This window comes from Chrysemys picta, chromosome 10, assembly GCF_011386835.1.
Source record: "Chrysemys picta bellii isolate R12L10 chromosome 10, ASM1138683v2, whole genome shotgun sequence".
NCBI classification, from domain to species: Eukaryota; Metazoa; Chordata; order Testudines; family Emydidae; genus Chrysemys; species Chrysemys picta.
In genome coordinates this window covers 35,185,842-35,206,386 of record NC_088800.1, presented here as the reverse complement: position 1 = coordinate 35,206,386, position 20,545 = coordinate 35,185,842, and the positions used below count along the sequence as shown (strand labels likewise).

Genomic DNA, 20,545 nt, shown 5'->3' with positions numbered 1-20,545 from the left:
GCATCACAGTATCTGCCATGGGTTGTTTACAGCGAATATGGAATCAACATCATCATAGCACGACAACAAGGTTCAGGATCTATTCGAGTTGTATCCTCTCCATACTGTTGTACAGTTGCAAAACATAGACTATACTGCTCAGACTGGGCAAAGCTGGAGGCTTTCCACACAAAATGCCAATGTCCTATGTTGGGCATAAAGTGGAATGACTTAATTTGTAATGCAGTCCGGTCTACAGAGTATTGGGGCCATTGTCCGCAGACGCCATCTTACACTTTTCGGACATGTCACGAGAATGCCACAAGATGTTCCAGCGAACACTGATTGCTTGGGAGGGAGTTTGGGTGCGGGAGGGGGTGTGGGGCTGGGGTTGGGGAACGGTAGGGGGAGTGGGGTGCCGAATCTCGGGGGTACTCACCTCAGGCAGCTCACCACAATTGGCGACCAGTCCTGGCTGCTCCTAAGTGGAGGCGCAGCTAAGTGGCTTTGCGCACTGCCTCCGCCCACTGGCCCCTCCCCTGCAGCTTCCATTGGTCATGGTTCCCAGCCAGTGGGAGCTGCAGAGCTAGTGCTTGGGGTGGGGCAGGGGCAGCACACAGAGCTGCTTGCTGCGCCGCCGCCTAGGAGCAGCCTGAACAGGTCGCCCCTTGCGGAGAGTCGCCTTAGATGAGCAGCACCCAGATCCAGCACCCTGCACCCCCTCCCACGCCCCAACCCCCTGCCCTGAGTCCCCCTCACACCCAATCTCCCTCCCAGAACCCATGCCCAACACCTCCTCCCAGGCCCCAACCCCCTGCAGGCCCCATGCCAACTGGACTATAAACTGGAATCTCAATGAAGATCAGAAATGACCGTTTATAGAGCTTTCCGGTTGGTGAAGTGCCAGATAAAACAGCTTTTACCGTATATGCTAAATAGTAATAATAATAATAAACAGCTGAGCCATTGGCTAATGTTAGCTTTTAGCTCAGACTATTTCACATCGCACATGTCCTCCTTTGTAAAAACATTGGTCACTATAGGGTTAAAAGATCAATTGATAACAGCGAGGTACTGATCTGAAACAAAGTACTTTTATGGCCTACCAAGAAACACCATTTATAAAGTAAAAACAGGTCAGAAAGTTACATTTAATGATTTTTAAAAACTCTACTTAACCCAATCATAAGTAGGGTACGTAAAGAAAATAAAATCTAATCATGGGGGGCTAGATAGTGCTACCCTCACTCACATTAGGTGGCTCCTTACTCCACAAGCAGTCCTGTTGAAATCAATGGGACTATCCATAATGGAAACTACTATCCAACATGAGAAAGAGGATCACAATTTTGTCCTTGGGCCCTGATGTTACACACATGAATAGCCTCTAGGGTTGCCAACTTTCTATTAGCACAAAACCGAACACTTTAGCCCTGCCCCTTCCCTGAGGCCCCACCCCTGTCCCGCCCCTTCCCCGAGACACTGCTCCCCACTCACTACATTCCCCCTCCTTCGGTGGCTCACTCTTTCCCACCCTCACTCCCTTTCACTGGGCTGGGGCAGGGTGTTGGGGTGCGGGAGAGGGTGAGGGTGAGGGCTCTAAATGGGGGTGTGGGCTCTGGGGTGAGGCCAGAAATGAGTGATTCAGGGTGTGGGAGGGGGTGAGGGGTTGGGGTAGGAAGTTGGGGTGCGGGAGGGGGTGAGGACTCCGGCTGGGGGTACTAACTCTGGGGTGGAGCTGGGGATGAGAGGTTTGGCGTGCTTGGGGGTGGGGCCGAAGGATTCAGAATGTGGGGGGGGGGCTGTGGGTTGATGCAGGGGGTTGGGGTGTGGGAGGGGTGAGGGGTTTGGGGTTCAGGAGGGGGTACGGGCTCTGGGCTGGGGGTGCTGGCTCTGGGGTGGGGCTGGGGATATGGAATTTGGGGTACAGGAGGGGGCTCCATGTTGGGGGGGCTCAGGGCTGGGGCAGAGGGTTGGGGCATGGGCTTACCTTGGATGGCTCCCGATCAGTGGTGCAGCGGGGCTAAGACAGGCTGCCTGCCTGTCCTTGCTCCGTGCTGTGCCCCAGAAGCGTCCAGCAGGTCTGGCTCCTCGGTGGGGGAGAAAGGGAGGAGGCTCAGCAGCGTGCGCTGCTCTCACCTGCAGGCACCACCACCCCAGCTCCCAGTGGCCCCCCCCCGCTTAGGAGCCAGACCTGATTTTTAACGGCCCAGTCGGTAGTACTGACCAGAGCCGCCAGGGTCCCTTTTCGACCGGAACACCGGACACCCGGTCACCCTAATTAGACTCATTGACTTCAATGGGACTCATAGGAGGCAAACCAAGGTCCTGATCTCACATTTCATATCGCCATTGAACATATACCATACTAAATTACTTTAACTGTCCATCAGCTTCTGCCTCAAATTGCAGCTGTAGTCATTCAAAATAACAACATCAAAATCTTAAGTGTTCTTACGTGACATTCTGACAGCAGATTTTAAAGGCAAAACTTTACCAAAAAACAATGAATAAAAAGCAGTTTTGGCTTTACTACTGTAAATTATCTTGCTACAGATTTAGGTAATCTAAATGTTAAAGCCTGCATTGCACATTCTTAGTCTTCCAATCCAGCTTGTGTGTTTTTTCTGAGATGAATCAAATGCCCACTTAACAGCTACCATCATCAATATTGATCTAGCTGGCATTTTGATGGTCAGTTTTTAAAATTTGTTTGCAAATATAGACCCCAGTTCAGCAAGGTACTTAAGTATGTACATAACTTTAAACCTGTGAGTAACACAGTTGACTTCAATGGGACCATGCATGCGTTTAAAGCAAGTGCTTGAATACCACACTGAACCTGGGCCATATTGATTTAGAACGATAAAATCAATTTCAATCTCACAACAGCTCAATGATAATCCTAGGGACATATTTTTATCTGTACAGTAACTGATTACATTTGTAGAACATTTGATGATCAAATCTTAAAACCCTACTGGAATCCCAAGAAAAATGACTGAATTATTATAGTTATGAAAAAAATCACTAATGGACAGTGGTGGTGGCAAGAACCTGTACCCACTCACTTTGGGCAGACTCCGGTTAATTCATTATGTGATTCCCTGATTGTGTCTTGGCAAAATCTTCTTTGCCTCAGTGCAGTACAATATAAATTTTGACATACTGTAAAAAATAATTAGGAATTTTCCAAAGTAAAACCTCTGGAATAAATCTTTTTAAATTTTTTTAAAACAGATGCAAGTGTTGCTGCATCAAATATTTCTTGTTTCTGGAGGCTGCTTTTGGAATTTAAATAAAATATATATTTAACTTTTAAGGGCCTGACCCTGTTCACATTAAAATCAGTGGCAAAACTCCCCTTTGGTTTCAGTAGGTGAAGGATCAGGTTCTTGTTACTTTTTGCCTCAGTTTGTCATTCTCTTCTGGAGTAATTGGATTTGATATAACCATTTTGCACGATTATTAGTTAGATAAGATGAATGAGGTAGTGTCTTTTACTGGACCAACTTCTGTTGGTGAGAGAGAGAAAAGCTTTTGAGATACACAGAGCTCTTCTTCAGGTCCTGCATACATGATTATTAGTTGTATTACAGTAGCACTTTGAGGTCCCATTGTGCTAAGTGCCATAGAAACACATTGGAGCAGGGACTGTCTCTTCCTTAGAGTTTATAATCTAAATAAACCAGTGTCGAGCCAAAGGGGGTGGGAGGGGAACTCGGATATACTTAATGAAGCCACACCAGGTGCATAAGTATAACCGGTTTTATTGCCAAAGTATAATAAGCTTCCCAGCCTTCATGCATTACTAAATACATGCTTTCCAGCAAGCAAGCATCAACGCTTACGCCTCTTCTGCTACGGACAGTCCCGGACCCTCTAGCCTTGTCCTTGCGGGCTCGTAGCAGGCGCTGCTCCAGCATGGGGAATTCCTGGGCACTCACAAGGCCAGGGTCCACAGGTGAGATTGTTCATCTAAAGCAATTCACATAGCTGTTTTTAATCTTCACCTCCTTTTAAGGGGGGGGGGGGGTGCATATTCACCCACAAGCAGGCTCTGGCAGGAAACGCTGCTGTTTTCTATTCCCACACTTCACAGTCTTGGGCCTCGCTTATCTCTTCACTTGTTTATTCAGTCCAGTGGCCGCATACCAGCCCAGCCAGTCAAAGCCAGTTCACTACTAGCTCCTGCCCCAAAACCATTCTGTAACAACAGCCCAAGGTAACTTGCGGTCAGCCCCAACAACCAGACACACAAAGAGTGGGAGAGCAGAGACAGAGGCCCAGACCTCAAAGGCATTTAGGCCTGGTCCACACTAACCCCCCACTTCGAACTAAGATACGCAACTTCAGCTACGTGAATAACGTAGCGGAAGTCAAAGTACCTTAGTTCGAACTTACCGTGGGTCTAGACGCAGCAGGCAGGCTCCCCCGTCGACTCCGCGTACTCCTCTCGCAGAGCAGGAGTACCGGCGTTGATGGCGAGCACTTCTGGGATCGATTTATCACGTCTAGACAAGACGCGATAAATCGAACCCAGAAGATCGATTGCTTACCGCCGGACCCGGAGGTAAGTATAGACGTACCCTTAGTTGCTTAATTCCCATTGATTTCAATGGGAGTCAGGCACCTATCTACCTTTGAGGATCTCAGCCAGAGTGACTTGTCCAAAGTCCCAGCAGCTAGTAGCGCAGCAAAGACTAGAATCCAGATGTCCTAATTCCCACTCTTGATCCCTACTCACTAGGCCGTTCTGCCTTATACTACTGTAGAATAAATCTTTCCCCTACATATTAGCTTTTAAATAATCACTCCAAAACCACACTGTGTTGAAGTTATGATTCATTTGGAGTTGATCCGTTGACTGCAATTGTGCCTCACTTAATGAATTAAAAGCATGCACATTTTCTACCATAATATTTGCCTGGTTATTTTTTATTCTTAGAATCCTCTAATTAAGAACTGACATCAGCTTCATTAGGGTGACCAGGTGTCTGGTTTTCGAACAGAACACCTGCTCGTAAGGGACCCTGGTAGCTCCGGTCAGCACCATTAAGGCAGGCTAGACCCTACCTGTCCTGGCACCGCGCTGCGTCCCAGAAGCGGCCAGCAGGTCCAGCTCCTAGGAAGGGGGGCCATGGGGCACTGCCCCCACCCTGAGCACTGGCTCCACGCTCCCATTGGCCAGGAACCGGCCAATGGGAGCTGAGGGGCGGGACCTGTGGCGGGCAAGAGCAGTGCATGGAGCCTCCTGCCTCCCCTGCCTACTAGTGTTGGACTTGCTGGCTGCTTCTGGGGCACGCGCAACGTGTCAGGACAGGCAGGCAGCCTGCCTTAGCCCCGCTGCGCCACTGACCGGGAGCAGCCCGAGGTAAGCCCCTGCCCCAGCCCTGAGCTCCCCCCAAACCCAGAGCCCCCTCTTGCACCCCAAAGCCCTCATCACTGGCCCCACTCTGGAGCCCATACCCCCTCCTGCACCCCAACCCCCTGCCCCAGCCCTGAGCCCCCCTAAACCTGGAGCCCTCTCCTGCACCCCAAAGCCCTCATCCAGAGCCTATCCCCAGCCCAGAGCACTCACCCCCCTGCATCCCAACCCCCAGCCCTGAGTCCCCCCAAACCTGGAGCCCCTTTCTGCACCTCAAACCCCTCATTCCCGGCCCCACTTCAGGTACTGCAACCCCAGCCCAGAGCCCTTACACACCCCTGAACCCCAACCCTCTGCCACAGCCCTGAGCCTTCCTAAACCTGGAGCCCCCTCCCGCACCCTAGATCCCTCATCTCTAGCCCAGAACCTGCACCCCCAGCCCAGAGCCCCGTCCCACACCCTGAACCCTCATTCCCGGCCCTATCCCAGAGCCCTCAACCCCTCCTGCAATCCAACCCCCTGCCTCAACATGCAGCCGCCTCCCGCACTCCAAATCCCTTAGCCCTACCTCCCAGCCTGGAGCCCCCTCCCACACCCCAAGCCCCTGCTCCAGTCCAGTGAGAGTGAGTGAGGGTGGGGGAGAGCGAGCCACCAAGGGAGGGGGAATGTAGTGAGTGGGGGCAGGGCTTCTGGGAAGGGGTGGAGAAGGGGGCAGGGCCTTGGAGAAGGGGCAGGGCTAGGGTGTTCTGTTTTGTGCCGTTATAAAGTTGGCAACCCTATTCATAATAAATATACCCTCTATGAAGCATGTGCAATATAAAGAGCAGAATTATACACTTGTAATCTTACAGGTTTATTTACCCTTAAATAATTGATGTGATAAATGTGCATTGCAGTAACCTCTCAAACCTGAAGCTTTAGTCTCAGAGCATCATCATCTTTGAATTCCTTTGTCAGTCTTCCTGCATCCCCTTCTTGCTTTCCATAGCCCAACATGAAAATATTTGCCCCCAGAATTAGTGAATGGTTGGTTGTAAGTCACTCAGTGGGCTCTGCTGCTGCCATTCATAAACTGCAGGCTGCACTTTTGTGGCTGGCGACACCAGCAGATTCCATTGAGGGAATTACATCCTATGTACTCTGGGGCCATCTATCATGCTATGCTCTGAATGTACATTTGACATTTTTGTAGAAGTAAGTATCAGCATTTGCAGCACAATTATCTATCTCCCTAACTGTTAATGCTACTGAAAAATTACAAAGATGCAAATAATAGTTTACAGCAAGGTCTTACAGCAGGGGTAGCCAATTATTTTTTGTCAAAGTCCAAATTTCTTGGTCAAGATCCAGACTCCAGAGAAAATAATATTAAAAATTAATTATAATGATAAATAAAAAGATTTCTGGGTCTGTTCAAAAGCTTCTGGCGGTCCGGATTTGGCCTGCAGTCTGCCTATTGACTACCCCGGCTTACTGGACTCGGAGAGAAACTATTTGCAATCATGTCAGTGGGTCATTGCATCTCAGTACCCCTAAGGTCTATCACTGTGTTAGTATGAATCCTCATCCACCAGCTGTGGCACATTCATGGACACAGACTAAAGCCCCTTCTCTCCCCTTATTATAATAACACATACAGCAGCCTCTATAGTGTGTTCTGTGTATCACAAAGCACTTTCTAAAGTTGGGTAGAGACAATTAACCTCATATTATAAGCAAGGCTGAATGACTTGCCCAAGGTCACATACCCAGTCAGTAGCAGAGCCAAACCTGATTTGCTAACTCAGTGCCTTATCCTTTATACCATAGGGCCCTTATAAACTTGACTAGTTCAGCTCACCTGCTCCCTATTCCTCTCCTGAGCATAGAGTCTTCCATCTCCCAGGATTCTCAGTTAGCATGTGCATCCACACAGTAGCACTCTAATCCAGATTATAGCTGCATTTAAATAAAATGCTGTTAAATTTTTAAATTAAATTAATGGAGATACCCTATCTCCTAGAGCTGGAAGGGATCTTGAAAGGTCATTGAGTCCAGCCCCCTGCCTTCACTAGTAGGACCAAGTACTGATTTTTGCCCCTGATCCCTAAGTGGCCCCCTCAAGGATTGAACTCACAACCCTGGGTTTAGGAGGCCAATGCTCAAACCACTGAGCTATCCCTCCCCCCTTAATTTAAGGACTAGAGGAAAAAATGCCTGAAGCTAGCAGGAGGCATTTACATTTAATTTCACCTAGTCACATGCTCTGAGAAGCTATGCTGGAAAGGTCTACAATTTACAAGGCCTAATTACAAAAGGTTAAAGGGGTGCACTTGTGGACCTTATGGAGGTAATGTTCTCTCAGTGAGTAGCTCATGACCTGTCAGGACACCTTAACTCCAGAAAGAGTGTCAGTGAGGGAGACCCTTGTGTTGAAAGTACCCTAAAAGCATGTCTGTTCCTTAGCTTGGCCTTTTTGCTTTCCCTTCAAATTGTCTGTTTCATGACTCCTTGGAAAACTTCTGCAAAGCTGGACCAAGGGCTCTTTATCATAGGGATTCAAGGCTCTGTCCTAATACACCCAAGATGTATCCTGTAAAGGGCACTTCTCTGGCCATATAGTGTGCTGGATAGCTCATGAATAGTCCTTAAAAATCTGTATACAGAGCATGGCACCCCGAGAGTTCATTAAGGGCTCTGCTAGCTCTGGCAAATCTAGAGACACTCTGAACCTGACTCACGACTGTCTTGTCACTTATGTAAATGTGTAAAGTGGAGGTAAAACACTGCCATTCTCACTTGGTGATGTTTTACACTCACTTTGCATGAGAGCACTGTAAATAAGTACAAAAAGGGTACTAGAGTATCAGGCCCAGTAAATCTGCTCATGATCTCAGTAAAGTTAATGGCAAAACTTTCATTTCCCTCATTGACAGCAGGATTGAACCCTATGTCTACAATTCAAGCTTTGAAACTTGACATCAGCCAAAGGTCTTGTGTGAATCTGCTAACTCAGGGATTCTCAGACTTTTTTACTGGTGACCACTTTCACACAGCAAACCTCTGAGTGCGACCCCCCCCCCCTTATAAATTAAAAACACTTTTTTATATATTTAACACCATTATAAATGCTAGAGGCAAAGCAGGGTTTGGGATGGAGGTTGACAGCTCGCGACCCCTCATGTAATAACCTTGTGACCCCATGAGGGGTCCTGACCCCCAGTTTGAGAAACCCTGTGCTAACTGTACTTGTGCTGTAAACAGCTAAGATATTAATTGAACATTTATCTGTATTCTGCCAAATGCTGCAGTAGATGGTTTTATTCTTGGTGTCCAGACAGAAGTCTTCATTATTTCAAACTTCTTTTAATGCTAGAACCAAGAATTTGGATCCAAGTTTTTGAACTATCCCATTTTACAGCTTGGGTTGGAGTCAAAAGTCTCAACCCTGCTCCCACTGAAGTCAATGGAAGTGTTGCCATCACGGGGAGTTTAATGGACCTGATTCTCCAGTGGCCTTGGTGTAAGTGTTCATAGTGCTCCTATGCAAACCGAGGACCAAGCGCTACCAGATTAGAATGGTAACATCCTATCCCCACTTTACTAGGTGTAAATATGTATTATTAAATTACAAACATTTAGGTCTGATCTACACAGAGTTTTTGCACTGATTTATTAACAAAATCTGTTTAAAAACGATTTAGCAAAATTGGTGCCAAAACTGTTTGTAGACCAGCCCTTGCATTGAGAACATTAAGAATGCAAAGTAAAACACACAAAAGTTAGGAAATGCTAAATTATGGTTATCCATGCAACCTTAATTCAGCTCTCTTGTACACATACTATTTTTGTCACAGAACCCTAGCTTTAGCCAGGGCTTTATCCTGCATCGTTAAAGTTAATTGAAACTGTTCCTTTAGTTTGAAAGGGAGCTGGATAAAGTGCTCAATGCTGAGCTTGGACAGTAAATGAAGCAATTTTCTAGTCTGGGTTTTTTTCTTTTTAAAAAAACCCCAAAATTCTATCAAGTGCATTTATTTGTTAGACAGCAATAGAACTTTGGGTATCAGAATTCCTGGGTTTTCTGCCTTGTTCTAGGAGGAGAGTATGTTCTAATGATGAGACCAGGGGATTGAAATTTAGAACGCCTGAGTTCTATTTATAGTTCCACAAGAAAAGTATTTTCCAGCATTTAGAGCAAGGGACTAAAGTTAGGACTCTTGGGTATTTTTTTTTAATCTGTAGGTATCATAAAGGTAAGTATGTAGAAGTAGCCCAATTTTACTGAAAGCATATCCAAGCCTATAGATTTGGCATATTCTTTGTGAGAAGCAGTGTGGCTTAATGCAGTGGCTCTCAACCTTTCCAGATCACTGTACCCCGTTCAGGAGTCTGATTTGTCTTGCATACTAAGTTTCAGCTCACTTAAAAACTATTTGCTTACAAAATCAGACATAAAAATACAAAAGTGTCACAGCACACTATAATGAGAAAGATGTGTGTCTTCTCCAGGGTCCAGGCACCTAATTAGTGTAGCCATGCCTGCGTGCGCACCTTAGAGGGAACTATCCGTGGACCACCTGAATGGAGCTCACTGACCACTGGTGGTCTGCAGACCACAGTTTGAGAACCTCTGGCATAGGGGAATGAGGCCCTGCCCAATAGTAATGGTTGTATAGTGCAGAGGGTGGGATTGGAGCTCATGGCTGCCTGGCTCTCAATCTATGCACTTTTTCCTAGGCCAAAGGGCATTTTGGTGAGGAAAGTAGGAGCAGGCACCCTTTTGTCAGTGTTCTGAGCATTTAGAATTCTGTGTTCACTTTGAAGGGCTCTGGGATGCTCATTAAGGCCTGAGAACATGTACAATACAGCCTGGTAGGAAATCAGATTGTACCAGAAACTTGTGTATATGCATATGCACGAATGATGATTTTCTGTGGCTTAGATTTTGGCTAAATCTAGATAGATTTTCATAGGGGCAGCAAAAGGCACCTCTCTGATCCCAGGACTATTGCTCTGCTGAAATTCAACTTCCTGCTGCAACCTTGTCCCAACCTTGTGCACCCAGGAAAGGGTGGCTGGAATTTATCCCTGAAAGCATAAGATGGCTATTAATCCTCCCATGAGAATGGAAGAGAAGCCCTCCCCCTTTTCTCTTAATCTTCCGCCCCAAAAAACCTCTTTCAAAAGTCATCCAAATTAGGGTTATATTTAAGAATTGATCGCCTATGCTGAAAGGCCAGTACTTCTCTCTTGCTAATTAAGGCAACACATAATACACTACTTGGAACAAATTTCAGATTCTGAGCACATTTGAACAGACTCAGACTCATGACATTTAGGCCTAGTGTTCAGTGTAAAGGTGATGGGGTATGGGGGAAGGAGAATTCTGAAAAGTTAATTGGACTTTGGTTGGTTTATGACCAAAAGAAGCTCATTATATTCACTGCCCCAGTCAGATATACAGAAAAAAGAAATTTAATGGTGAAGGTGCATTAGTAGATAATGTGCACCTTTGGTTGTATGACATCTAACTTCTAAGGACATCAATAACCTTTCAACAGACATCTAATAAACTTTTATTTTTAAGGGCATTGGGACAGCTTGAATTGAACGTTAGGTCTACATAAAAGGAGGAGACATACTCTCAGTGGCTAAAGCATGTAACATTGTGCATTTCCTACTTGGAGAGCAGGATCTTGGTTCCAGAAACTTTCACACACAGAGAGCACCTCTACTGGGTTGAAGGTAGTTCAGCATCTGTATAACAGTGGGGATCAAAAAGGATTAAATATTTTGGCCGGGGTCATGGGGATAAACTCTTAAGGGCAAATCTTCAGTTTGTGCAAATTGTTATAACTTGGTTTACTATGGACATTTACACCAACTGAGGATCTGGCCCCTGCTTGTATGAAAAATGCCATCGGAGCTTCAATACCCATGCAGCACAGACAGGTATGTGGTTGTTAAGGTCTGATCAGAAAGACCCACATACAGTAATGTACATGGTAGTAAATGTTCTATCTCTTGGAAAGATGGGGTGATTCTATTGGGATTTGAACTTCTAGTTTGAGGGAGGCTGGGTATTGCCAATCTAATACATAGACTACTAAACCCGTGTCGCTCCCAGCCCCATCCACCCTCCACTATGAAGGAGGTAATATAATGTGCTAGTTTACTACTTATTCTTTCTCATTATATAATTTTCTGTATGAATGAAATCGCCATATGAAAATTAGATGATTCACCTCTACGTTTATCCCGGCCAAAAGTCTTTAATTAAATTGGAATTAAATTGCCAGAGTACCAGCCACTACAAAATTTAATAAAATTATTTACTATATGCCAGGTGGGATCAGCCAATCTTCTCAAATGCAAGACACTTTTTAGACATTGGGCTGATATTTGAACATGCAGCCCTGAAATGAGTTTATAGACAGTGTGTTATGTAAAGTGCCTATATAAAGGGATGATGTCTTTGTTACTAGAGAGAAGCTTGAACCAAAATCCAGGATGCAAACATCCATGAAGTTTCTACCAAAACTGCAGCTATCAACATGCCTAAACTTTGGGGTAGTTTTAATCTTATCCACACTTTGCAACTTGGCAAAGCCAGAGTCCGTAGTCAGGAGCCCGAGCCAGTGGTCAAAACCTGAGGTCAGAAAGTGCAGCAAGTAAGGTATTAGGCAAGGAAGGTCTCAAGGTAGGGACAGGACCAAGGCAAGACTAGGTACAAGGCAGGAGCAGCAGGAGCAAGGTAGCACAGGAGCAGGTACACTGGTGGGCATAAGTGTTGAGAAGGTAGCAAGCTGCTGCTCTTGCTGGCTTAAGAGCCACCCTGCTGGCCTCGGCAGCCAATCAGGTTGTGTGGCTAATCAAACTGCTGCTGCAGGCCAGCTGTACTGATGAGGCTGCCTGGAGTCTAGTCCTGCTGCAGGCCTTAATTCCTGATGGTTACATTGATGGCATTTTCATCCTCTGGACAGACAACCTAAACTCCTTCATACATTTCCACCATAACTTCAACAACCACCACCCCCATTAAAATTTCTCTAGAACATTCTCACATTAGCATCAACTTCCTGGACTCCACGATCAGCTTCAATAATGGAACCCTACAGACAACTATATCCAAGAAACCCACAGATCACCACACCTACCTTCACAGATGCAGTAACCACCCCAAACACACCAAGAAATCTGTTCTCCATAGCCAGCACTCAAGTACCACAGAATGTGCTTGAGGAGAAGGTCTGGGATATACACCTTAATTCACTTAAAAACACCTTCACCCAACAAGGACACTCCATCAGAGAAGTAGGTCACCACATCATAGAACGGGCCACGCAAATACCCTGAGAGAACCTGCTTCAATACAAAAATAAAACCCCCTCCGATCACACACCTCTTGTTGTCACCTGGAACCTATATGGGATATCATCAAACAATTACAACCCATACTTGATGGGGACCACATCCTAAAAGACATCTTTCCTGAACCCTCTCTTCTGGTCTTCAAATAATCCCCCCCAACCTGTCCAGGCTCATCTCTAGAAGCAAACTCCCCACAGACCAAGACCCACGACCTGAAACTGGCACCAGACCCTGCCAGAAGAACAGATGCAAAACCTGTAGCCATATCTCCACTGCTATGATGATACAATACCCCCCACAACACACCTTTCAAGATCCATGAGTCTACCCATGCCTATCACAAAATGTGGTGTGTAGTAGGAAGAGGGCCTGAAACAGAAGCCCTTGTATCAGAGGCCTAGTATGAGGCCTGGGCTAAAGTAGTGGTCAAAGTTTTGCTAATATAAAGCAAAGTCAGTCATGATTAGAGGCAGGGCTTGCTCACAGGACCTGGCAAGAACAGGGCTGATATTGCAGAAACACCAGGGGTGGCTCCAGGCACCAGCATACCAAGCGCATGCCTGGGGCGGCAAGCCACGGGGGGCGGCTTGCTGGTCGCTGTGAGGGCGGCAGTCAGGCTGCCTTCAGTGGCATGCCTGCGGGAGGTCCGCTGGTCCCGCGGTTTCGGCGGCAATTCAGCGGCGGGTATGCCGAAGGTGCGGGACCGATGGACCTCCCGCAGGCATGCCGCCGAAGGCTGCCTGACTGCCGTGCTTGGGGTGGCAAAATACATAGAGCCGCCCCTGAGAAACACACATTCCTAAGTAGTGCTAGGCACAAGAATACCCACACAAACACATTCCAGAAGGATGTTGGCACCTAGCCACTGAAGGTATTGATCTGGGGAGCTAGGACTGTGCTTCGTTGACAATAAACCTGACCAAGTGCCTTCATACCTTAACAGATCTTGTGGTCATTGGACGGTTTGCTCAAGGTCTGCTGTGCCAGCTACTTGCACAGAACTGGGACGGCACATAGAGGGAACACATGCAGCCAAACAGCTAACAACATGGTGTACTTCTTCCAATGCACTAAATGCCCCAATAACAACTATGTGGGTGAAACAAGACAATCACTCTTGAATGAACTTACACAGAAAAATGATAAAAGACAAAAATATATCTTATCGCCTGTGGGTGAACACTTTTCACAAAGTGATCACTCTATATCTGACCTCTCAGTCCTCATCCTCAAAGAAAATCTGCACACTTTCAAAGGACGAGCCTGGGAGCTTAAATTCACAACTTTGCTAGATACTAAAAATCATGAACTGAACAGAGTCACTGGATTTATGGCTTCTTACAATAATCTGTAAACCACTTAACCCCCCCCCCCAGCCTTTTCCCCCCTTTTCCCTCTCCCATGACTGGTGAGATGTTAATGGGTCACTTCATCTTGAATGGTCCCTTGAAATATGTTAACTTTATGCTAAACAATCTGTTCTACCTTGTATATAGCTGTGACACTCTGAGTACATTTCCCAAACCTGAAGAAGAGCTCTATGTAGCTCAAAAGCTTGTCTCTGTCACAACAGAAGTTGGTCCAATAAAAGATATTACCTCACCCACTTGTCTCTCTATACCACTGTAAGACCCCATTGCTATTATAAAAATAATCATGTTCAGACTTGGCTGAGGGACATTGTCATGGCCCACCCTTGTTATAACATGGGATGTTTTTTTTCCTGGGTGCACTGTGGAAAGCCATGTAAAGGATGGGTTCTCAATCTGAGGATCAGCACCACCACCCCTGGATGGCCAGAGGGGAGTCCTGAAATATTTTTCTTTTTAACCTGGGGTCACAGTTTGGCAAAGGTTGAGATTCACTGATAGAAAGGACCCAGGGGAATGGAGAGCCTATCTTAGGAAAGGAGACTAAAAGAGCTTGGCATATTTATCCTAGCAAATTGAAGGCTGAGAGGGGATATGATTATTGTCTATAAATACATTGGGGGAGAGGGGTAAATACCAGGGAGCGAGAAGAGATATGTAAGCTAAAGGACACTGATGGCACAAGAACAAATGGATATAAACTGGCCATGAATAAATTCAGGGTATAAATTAAAAGAAGGTTTCTAATCAGGGCCGGCTCCAGGGTTTTGGCCGCCCCAAGCAGCCAAAACCAAAAAAAAAAAAAAAGCCGCGGCCGCGATCTGCGGCGGCAATTCGGCGGGAGGTCCTTCACTCCGAGCTGGAGTGAGGGACCGTCCGCCGAATTGCCGCCGAATACCTGGACCTGCCGCCCCTCTCCCAAGCGGCCGCCCCAAGCACCTGCTTGAGAAGCTGGTGCCTGGAGCCGGCCCTGTTTCTAATCATCAGAAGAGTGAGGTTCTGGAAGAGCTTCCCAACAGGAGTAGTGGGGGCAAACAACCTAACTAGTTTTAAGACTGAACTTGATAAATTAGTGAGCAGGATTATGTGACAGGGTTGCCTGCAATAGCAGAGGACTCAACATGATGACCCTGGAAGTCGCTTCCAATTCTATGTCCTATGCCACTGTGCTTTAGCCTAAGGCTCTAACAGGATTAAAACATGGCTCCCTAACATGAGTAAACCGTGCTTTTTTCTGTCCCCACACTCAAAAAGAAACTATGTTATAAAATAGCTGGGCCACCACTGTGTTTCCAAATCATCTTTAAATGTGTTTATTTCTGGAATATAGATCAGTTTAAGTCATTCTTAAAAGGTAATTTTGTCTTTTTCATCTTTGCATCCACTTGCACATAAATCCCCCATTAGCTCGCTAGTTAAATAACAGTTTCCATGGCTTTCCTGAGTCTATATAATTACAGGAAGATTGCTAGTGACAGCATCACATTTATTTGTCAAACTACACCAGCCGTTCGTTGGTAAATGAAGTGTCTTTAAACTATACCTTGACAGTAGGTGTTACATGTGCTGGAATTAATGAAGACTTAACCAGCTGGCTCTTATTTCACTTTGTGCAGTTCCCAGACAATGTGACATCACTGTCAGCAGCTCACAAGGAGCCCTCCGATTGTGCCCCTGTAACACTATTCTGTTACACAATACGGGAAAGGAGGAGCAGCCTCTCCTACCACTTCGTATAGAGAGGAGCAAGACAATTTAATAATTGATGGGAGCAGGCGTGATCGCCTACCTGGAAACCTGAGACAACCTAGAGGATGCTGCTACAACCAACTATTGCCCTTCCTGGAAGGAACAGGCAGTTGGCCAAAATGATTCTCAGTGCAGGAATTAAATGATTTTTCTTCAGGGGTCTAAAGAGCAAGAGTATTTGCTTCCCCTACCTGCTCTAATCAGGACATCTAACGGGTCAAACATTATTACCTTGCCACTAACCGACTGTGGAAAATGCAATATATTTTACATTATTTACATTAAAAGGAAAATAATTAAGGGCCAAATCCTCGTGCCAGCCTGATAAGCTGGGCAAGTGCTGGACACAGGAGTATGGTGGGGTGGAGCAGGAGGAACCCTCCTGCCAGGCCATGGAGCTGTGCTGCTGAGGCTCTGCTCCCTTCATGTGCCTCAGCCACAGACTGGAAGACCAGAGGATGCCCATTCCCTGTGTTTCCTCCCCAAACATTGCCCCTAGCCTCTTGTCCAGGAAAACCGTACCAATTATGTTACCAGGGAACCCTTCCTAGCTGTGGAGGCTGGGGCGAGATTTGCTCCAAGTGAATGACATTATAGGCCAGTCAGCCTAATTTTGATACCTGGAAAGATACTGGAATACATTAACAAAAAAATAAATTTGTAAGCACCTAGAGTCAAATAGGGAACAGCCAGCATGGATTTATCAAGAACAAGTCATGCCAAACCAACCTAATATCCTCCTTTGACAGGGTTGCTGGCCTTGTGGATGAGGGGAAGCAGTAGATGTGATACATTTTGATTTTAGTAAGGCTTTTGACAGTCCCACATGACATTCTCATAAGCAAACTAGGGAAACGTGGTCTTGATGAATTTACTATGAGTCTATGCTGGAGGAAGGCACTGGAGTAACAGAGCTGGTGAAGAGGAATTTTCTCTTTATCCACAGAACTGCACACTGCAGTATGGGCAGTGGCAGGTTATGTTTCCCCACAGTGCCTGACAACATAGCTCATCCTTCACCTCGTGTTGGATCAGCAAGGTGCTGAGCTCTCTGGCCTCAATCCAGCAAAGCATTTGGGCATGTGCTTAGCAAGTGCATTGATAGATCAAGGCCAGAGTGCTCAGAACCGCACAGGACTGAATCCCTGGGGAGCTTGCTGATCTAGGTGTAAATTTTCCACGGTCCATTCACTTGTTGGCCATTACTGAGACCTCCACCAAGGGCATCAACTAGAAGCAATGATGATGATGGGCTTTTTGCGGTATGGTCAGAAGTGCCAATCCTCAGGGGAAAAAAAACCCATTTCTTATGAATGTTTGTAAACTCTGACTAAAAAAAGAATCAGACATGGTTGAACCAGACAGCCCTCAGAATCACCATGAGCTCTGGCTGCTGTGCTTGGTTGTAGTCAGCCAACTCTGCTTTGAGGTTTAGTAAATTATTTCCATCTATGCAATGGCTTGTCTCTCCAAATACCATTGGGAAAGTGGATTAATTTGTAAGCTCATTGGAGCGGGACCATCTTTTTGTTCTGCGTTTGTACGGTGCCTAGGATAATGGAGTCCTGGTCCATCACTGGGGCTCTTAGGTGCTACCACAATATAAATAAGTATTAATAATAATTGTTTGCTATTTAGTTTGCTGTGTATATTTTGCAGTAAAAATTCAAAAGTTAAAAGACAGATTCCCACAAGTCCATTTATTGCATGTTTTTGGCACAGAGATCTTATTGGTCTTAGTCCCCTTTCTAGTCTAGTCATCTCACAATTCTGAGGCTAGCCTGAACAATGCCACACAAAGCACATATAGCAGACATGATATGTTTTCTGATGTTTCAGTCCATCAATAAATAAAATCCTTCTGACAGTCGCGTCCTCAGTTTTAGGTCAGTTCACATTTCAGTTATTTTACAGCCTACATTTCCCAACACCTCATTGTGAACCTAAACCAGGCTATGCATAAGATTACCTTATTTTCAGGAATGTAGAAGCCATTTTCTTGCAGTTGATAGCTGTATCTCTCTAGTACAGTAATGTGTTTTCTTTTTTAACAGGATTGTACCTTCTTCACTCGGAAAGAAATCCTTCGGTAAGCAGATCATACTCCATTCTTCCTTCATAATTTGTATGGAAAGGGCCAAATTATGCTCTCCTCACTCATGTGAGGAATCTCAGTAAAGCCAATGGGACTATTCATGTGAGTAAATGAGCACAGGATTTGGTCCTAAAATGTATCTATAATATACAAATGTATGAACTCACCAATACCCTACTAGCTAGGGAATCAGTTCTGCTACTGTTCTTATTGTCATACTGTTACATTGGCAAGACAGGTGATAGCAAAAAACAACTCTTGTAGTACCATGGCAGGGAAACTCAGGGAAGTCATTCTTCTGTTGAATGCCTGCCAACTTGTACTGTCATCTAAAATAACTCTGTAATTGCTAAACCTGCTCAGTTTAACCACTAAGGGCCCCATCCTTTCTTGTTAATGAAAGTTGTGCTATAGACTTTAGCGTGAGCAGAACAGGTGGGCCTGAAATTGCAGTAACATTAAAATGTGTTGGGTTATGGACAGCTTAATTTTCTTGAAGATACTAGGGCCTAATCCCATCCTTCTGAAGCGGGCAAAAATCTCATTGACTTCAGTGGAGGTGTTTTGCCTGCATCAGTAGTGCAGGATTGAGCCATACTGCGATCATCTGTGAGAAATGGCAGGTAAAAGGTTTTTGTCTTTGCAAATGTTAGGAGCTGTGTTGAGCTCATGAATAAATGTGTTCTGTATGGAAAACATTCTTTGCCTTTGCCTTTGCCTTTGCCTTTGCCTTTGCCTTTGCCTTTGCCTTGTGTCTGTAAAACTCCATGAGTCAAATGTTCAATGAGTTCTGTCCACAAAAGACTAAATAGCTCCATGATGAGTACACAGTTATTGGGAAAGTGGAGATGAGTTTTAGCCAATAACTTGGATTATCTCTCTGTGCACAGAGGAAAGGATGCAGTCCTGCCCTGGGCTTCCTCAAAGCTACTGAGAGATGCATCCACTTATGCTGGGGCTGAATGTGTCCCAGGTCTCTACTGTCTTTAATTTATTATCTAAAATACTGCAGGGCTGTGGGAGAGCATTTCTGTGATGTGAATTGGCTAGATTGTGCTAGCTCTGAGCATGTGTGCAAGGGTGGGAATGGGTGCAAGGGCCAGACAAACCCAGTCCCTGAACACAAGGTGTGAAAAGCTGTTCCAAGCTAGCACCAAGACAGGCACTAACTTCTTCAAATATAGCTGCAACAGGTGTAGCAGCTGCTACGCTCTCACCTTAGGCCATCAGACATTGAACCTTTCTCAGGTGCATACTGTGATGGACTCGGTCACAGAGACCTCCTTGGGACTGTCACCGGATGTGCTGAAACTACCTCTGAACCCATTTTCCCTGCCAGCTTGGGACTCCAGAACCCTGTCTTGTTGAGCCAGACACTCTACGCCGCTGCAACACAGACCCAGGATCTGAACCATGCCCCCAAAGCTGCAGACTTTAACCAAAACTGCTCAGCAGGTTTCCTATCTACAGCACCCAGACACCCAGCTCCCAATGGGATCCAAACCCAAATAAATTTGCTTTACTCTGTATAAAGCTTATACAGGGTAAACTCATAAATTGTCCGCCCTCTATAATACTGATAGAGAGATATGCACAGCTGTTTGCTCCCCCAGGTATTAATCACTCTGGGTTAATTAATAAACAAAAGTGATTTTATTAAGTATAAAAAGTAGGATTTAAGTGGTTTCAAGTAATAACAGACAGAACAAAGTAAGTTACCAAGCAAAATAAAACAAAACATGCAAATCTAAGCCTAATACATTTAAGAAACTGAATACAGGTAAATCTCACCCTCAGAGATGTTCCAATAAACTTCTTTCACAGACTAGACTCCTTCTAAGTCTGGGCCCAATCCTTTCCCCAGTACACTTCTTGTTAGTTCCAGCTCAGGTGGTAACTAGGGGATTTCTCACGACTACAGCTCCCTTTGTTCTGTTCCACCCCCTTTTATATCTTTGGCACAAGGTGGGAATCCTTTGTCTCTCTCTGGGTTCCCATCCTTCCTTCTAAATGGAAAAGCACCAGGTTTAAGATGGATTCCAGTGTCATATGACATGTTCACATGTCCTGTGAGACTTCATTACTCACTGGCTGGCACCCACATATACAGGAAGGCTTACAAGTAAACAGAGCCATTTACAACCAATTGTCCTGGTCGATGGGAGCCATCAAGATTCTAAACCACCATTAATGGTCCACACGTTGCATAATTACAATAGGATTTCAGAGTAATACTTCATATTTCTAGTTTCGGATACAAGAATGATACATTCATACAAATAGGATGAACACACTCAGTAAATTATAAGATTTGTAATGATACCTTACAGGAGACCTTTTGCATAAAGCATATTCCAGTTACATTATATTCACACTCATAAGCATATTTCCATAAACATATGGAGTGCAACGTAACACATGCCCCCAGAAGTTCCTGCTGGGATTAGGCAGCTCTGCACCATCCCACAAGTTGTGATTTGTTGTAGACCTGGCTGTAACTTCTTTGAGAAAGCGTTCCTCCCCAGTTGTGTACCCCCAGGAACGATATGTTATCATTACAGCTGGAAAGACATGTCATTTCTGTGTTCAGTGTACCCTACAGAAAGCCATGCAGATAAAATAAAAATGAAT

General features: G+C 45.5%; 1 protein-coding gene across 1 annotated transcript in view; it reads left to right on the top strand.

The window, feature by feature from the left end:
* CIB2 (calcium and integrin binding family member 2) overlaps positions 1–20,545 on the top strand; it is a 117,271-nt gene that overhangs the window by 9,228 nt on the left and 87,498 nt on the right. Inside the window, exon 2 of the mRNA XM_005294487.4 lies at positions 17,874–17,908. Coding sequence (XP_005294544.1) covers positions 17,874–17,908 — 35 coding nt within the window. The remainder of the gene's footprint in view (positions 1–17,873; positions 17,909–20,545) is intronic.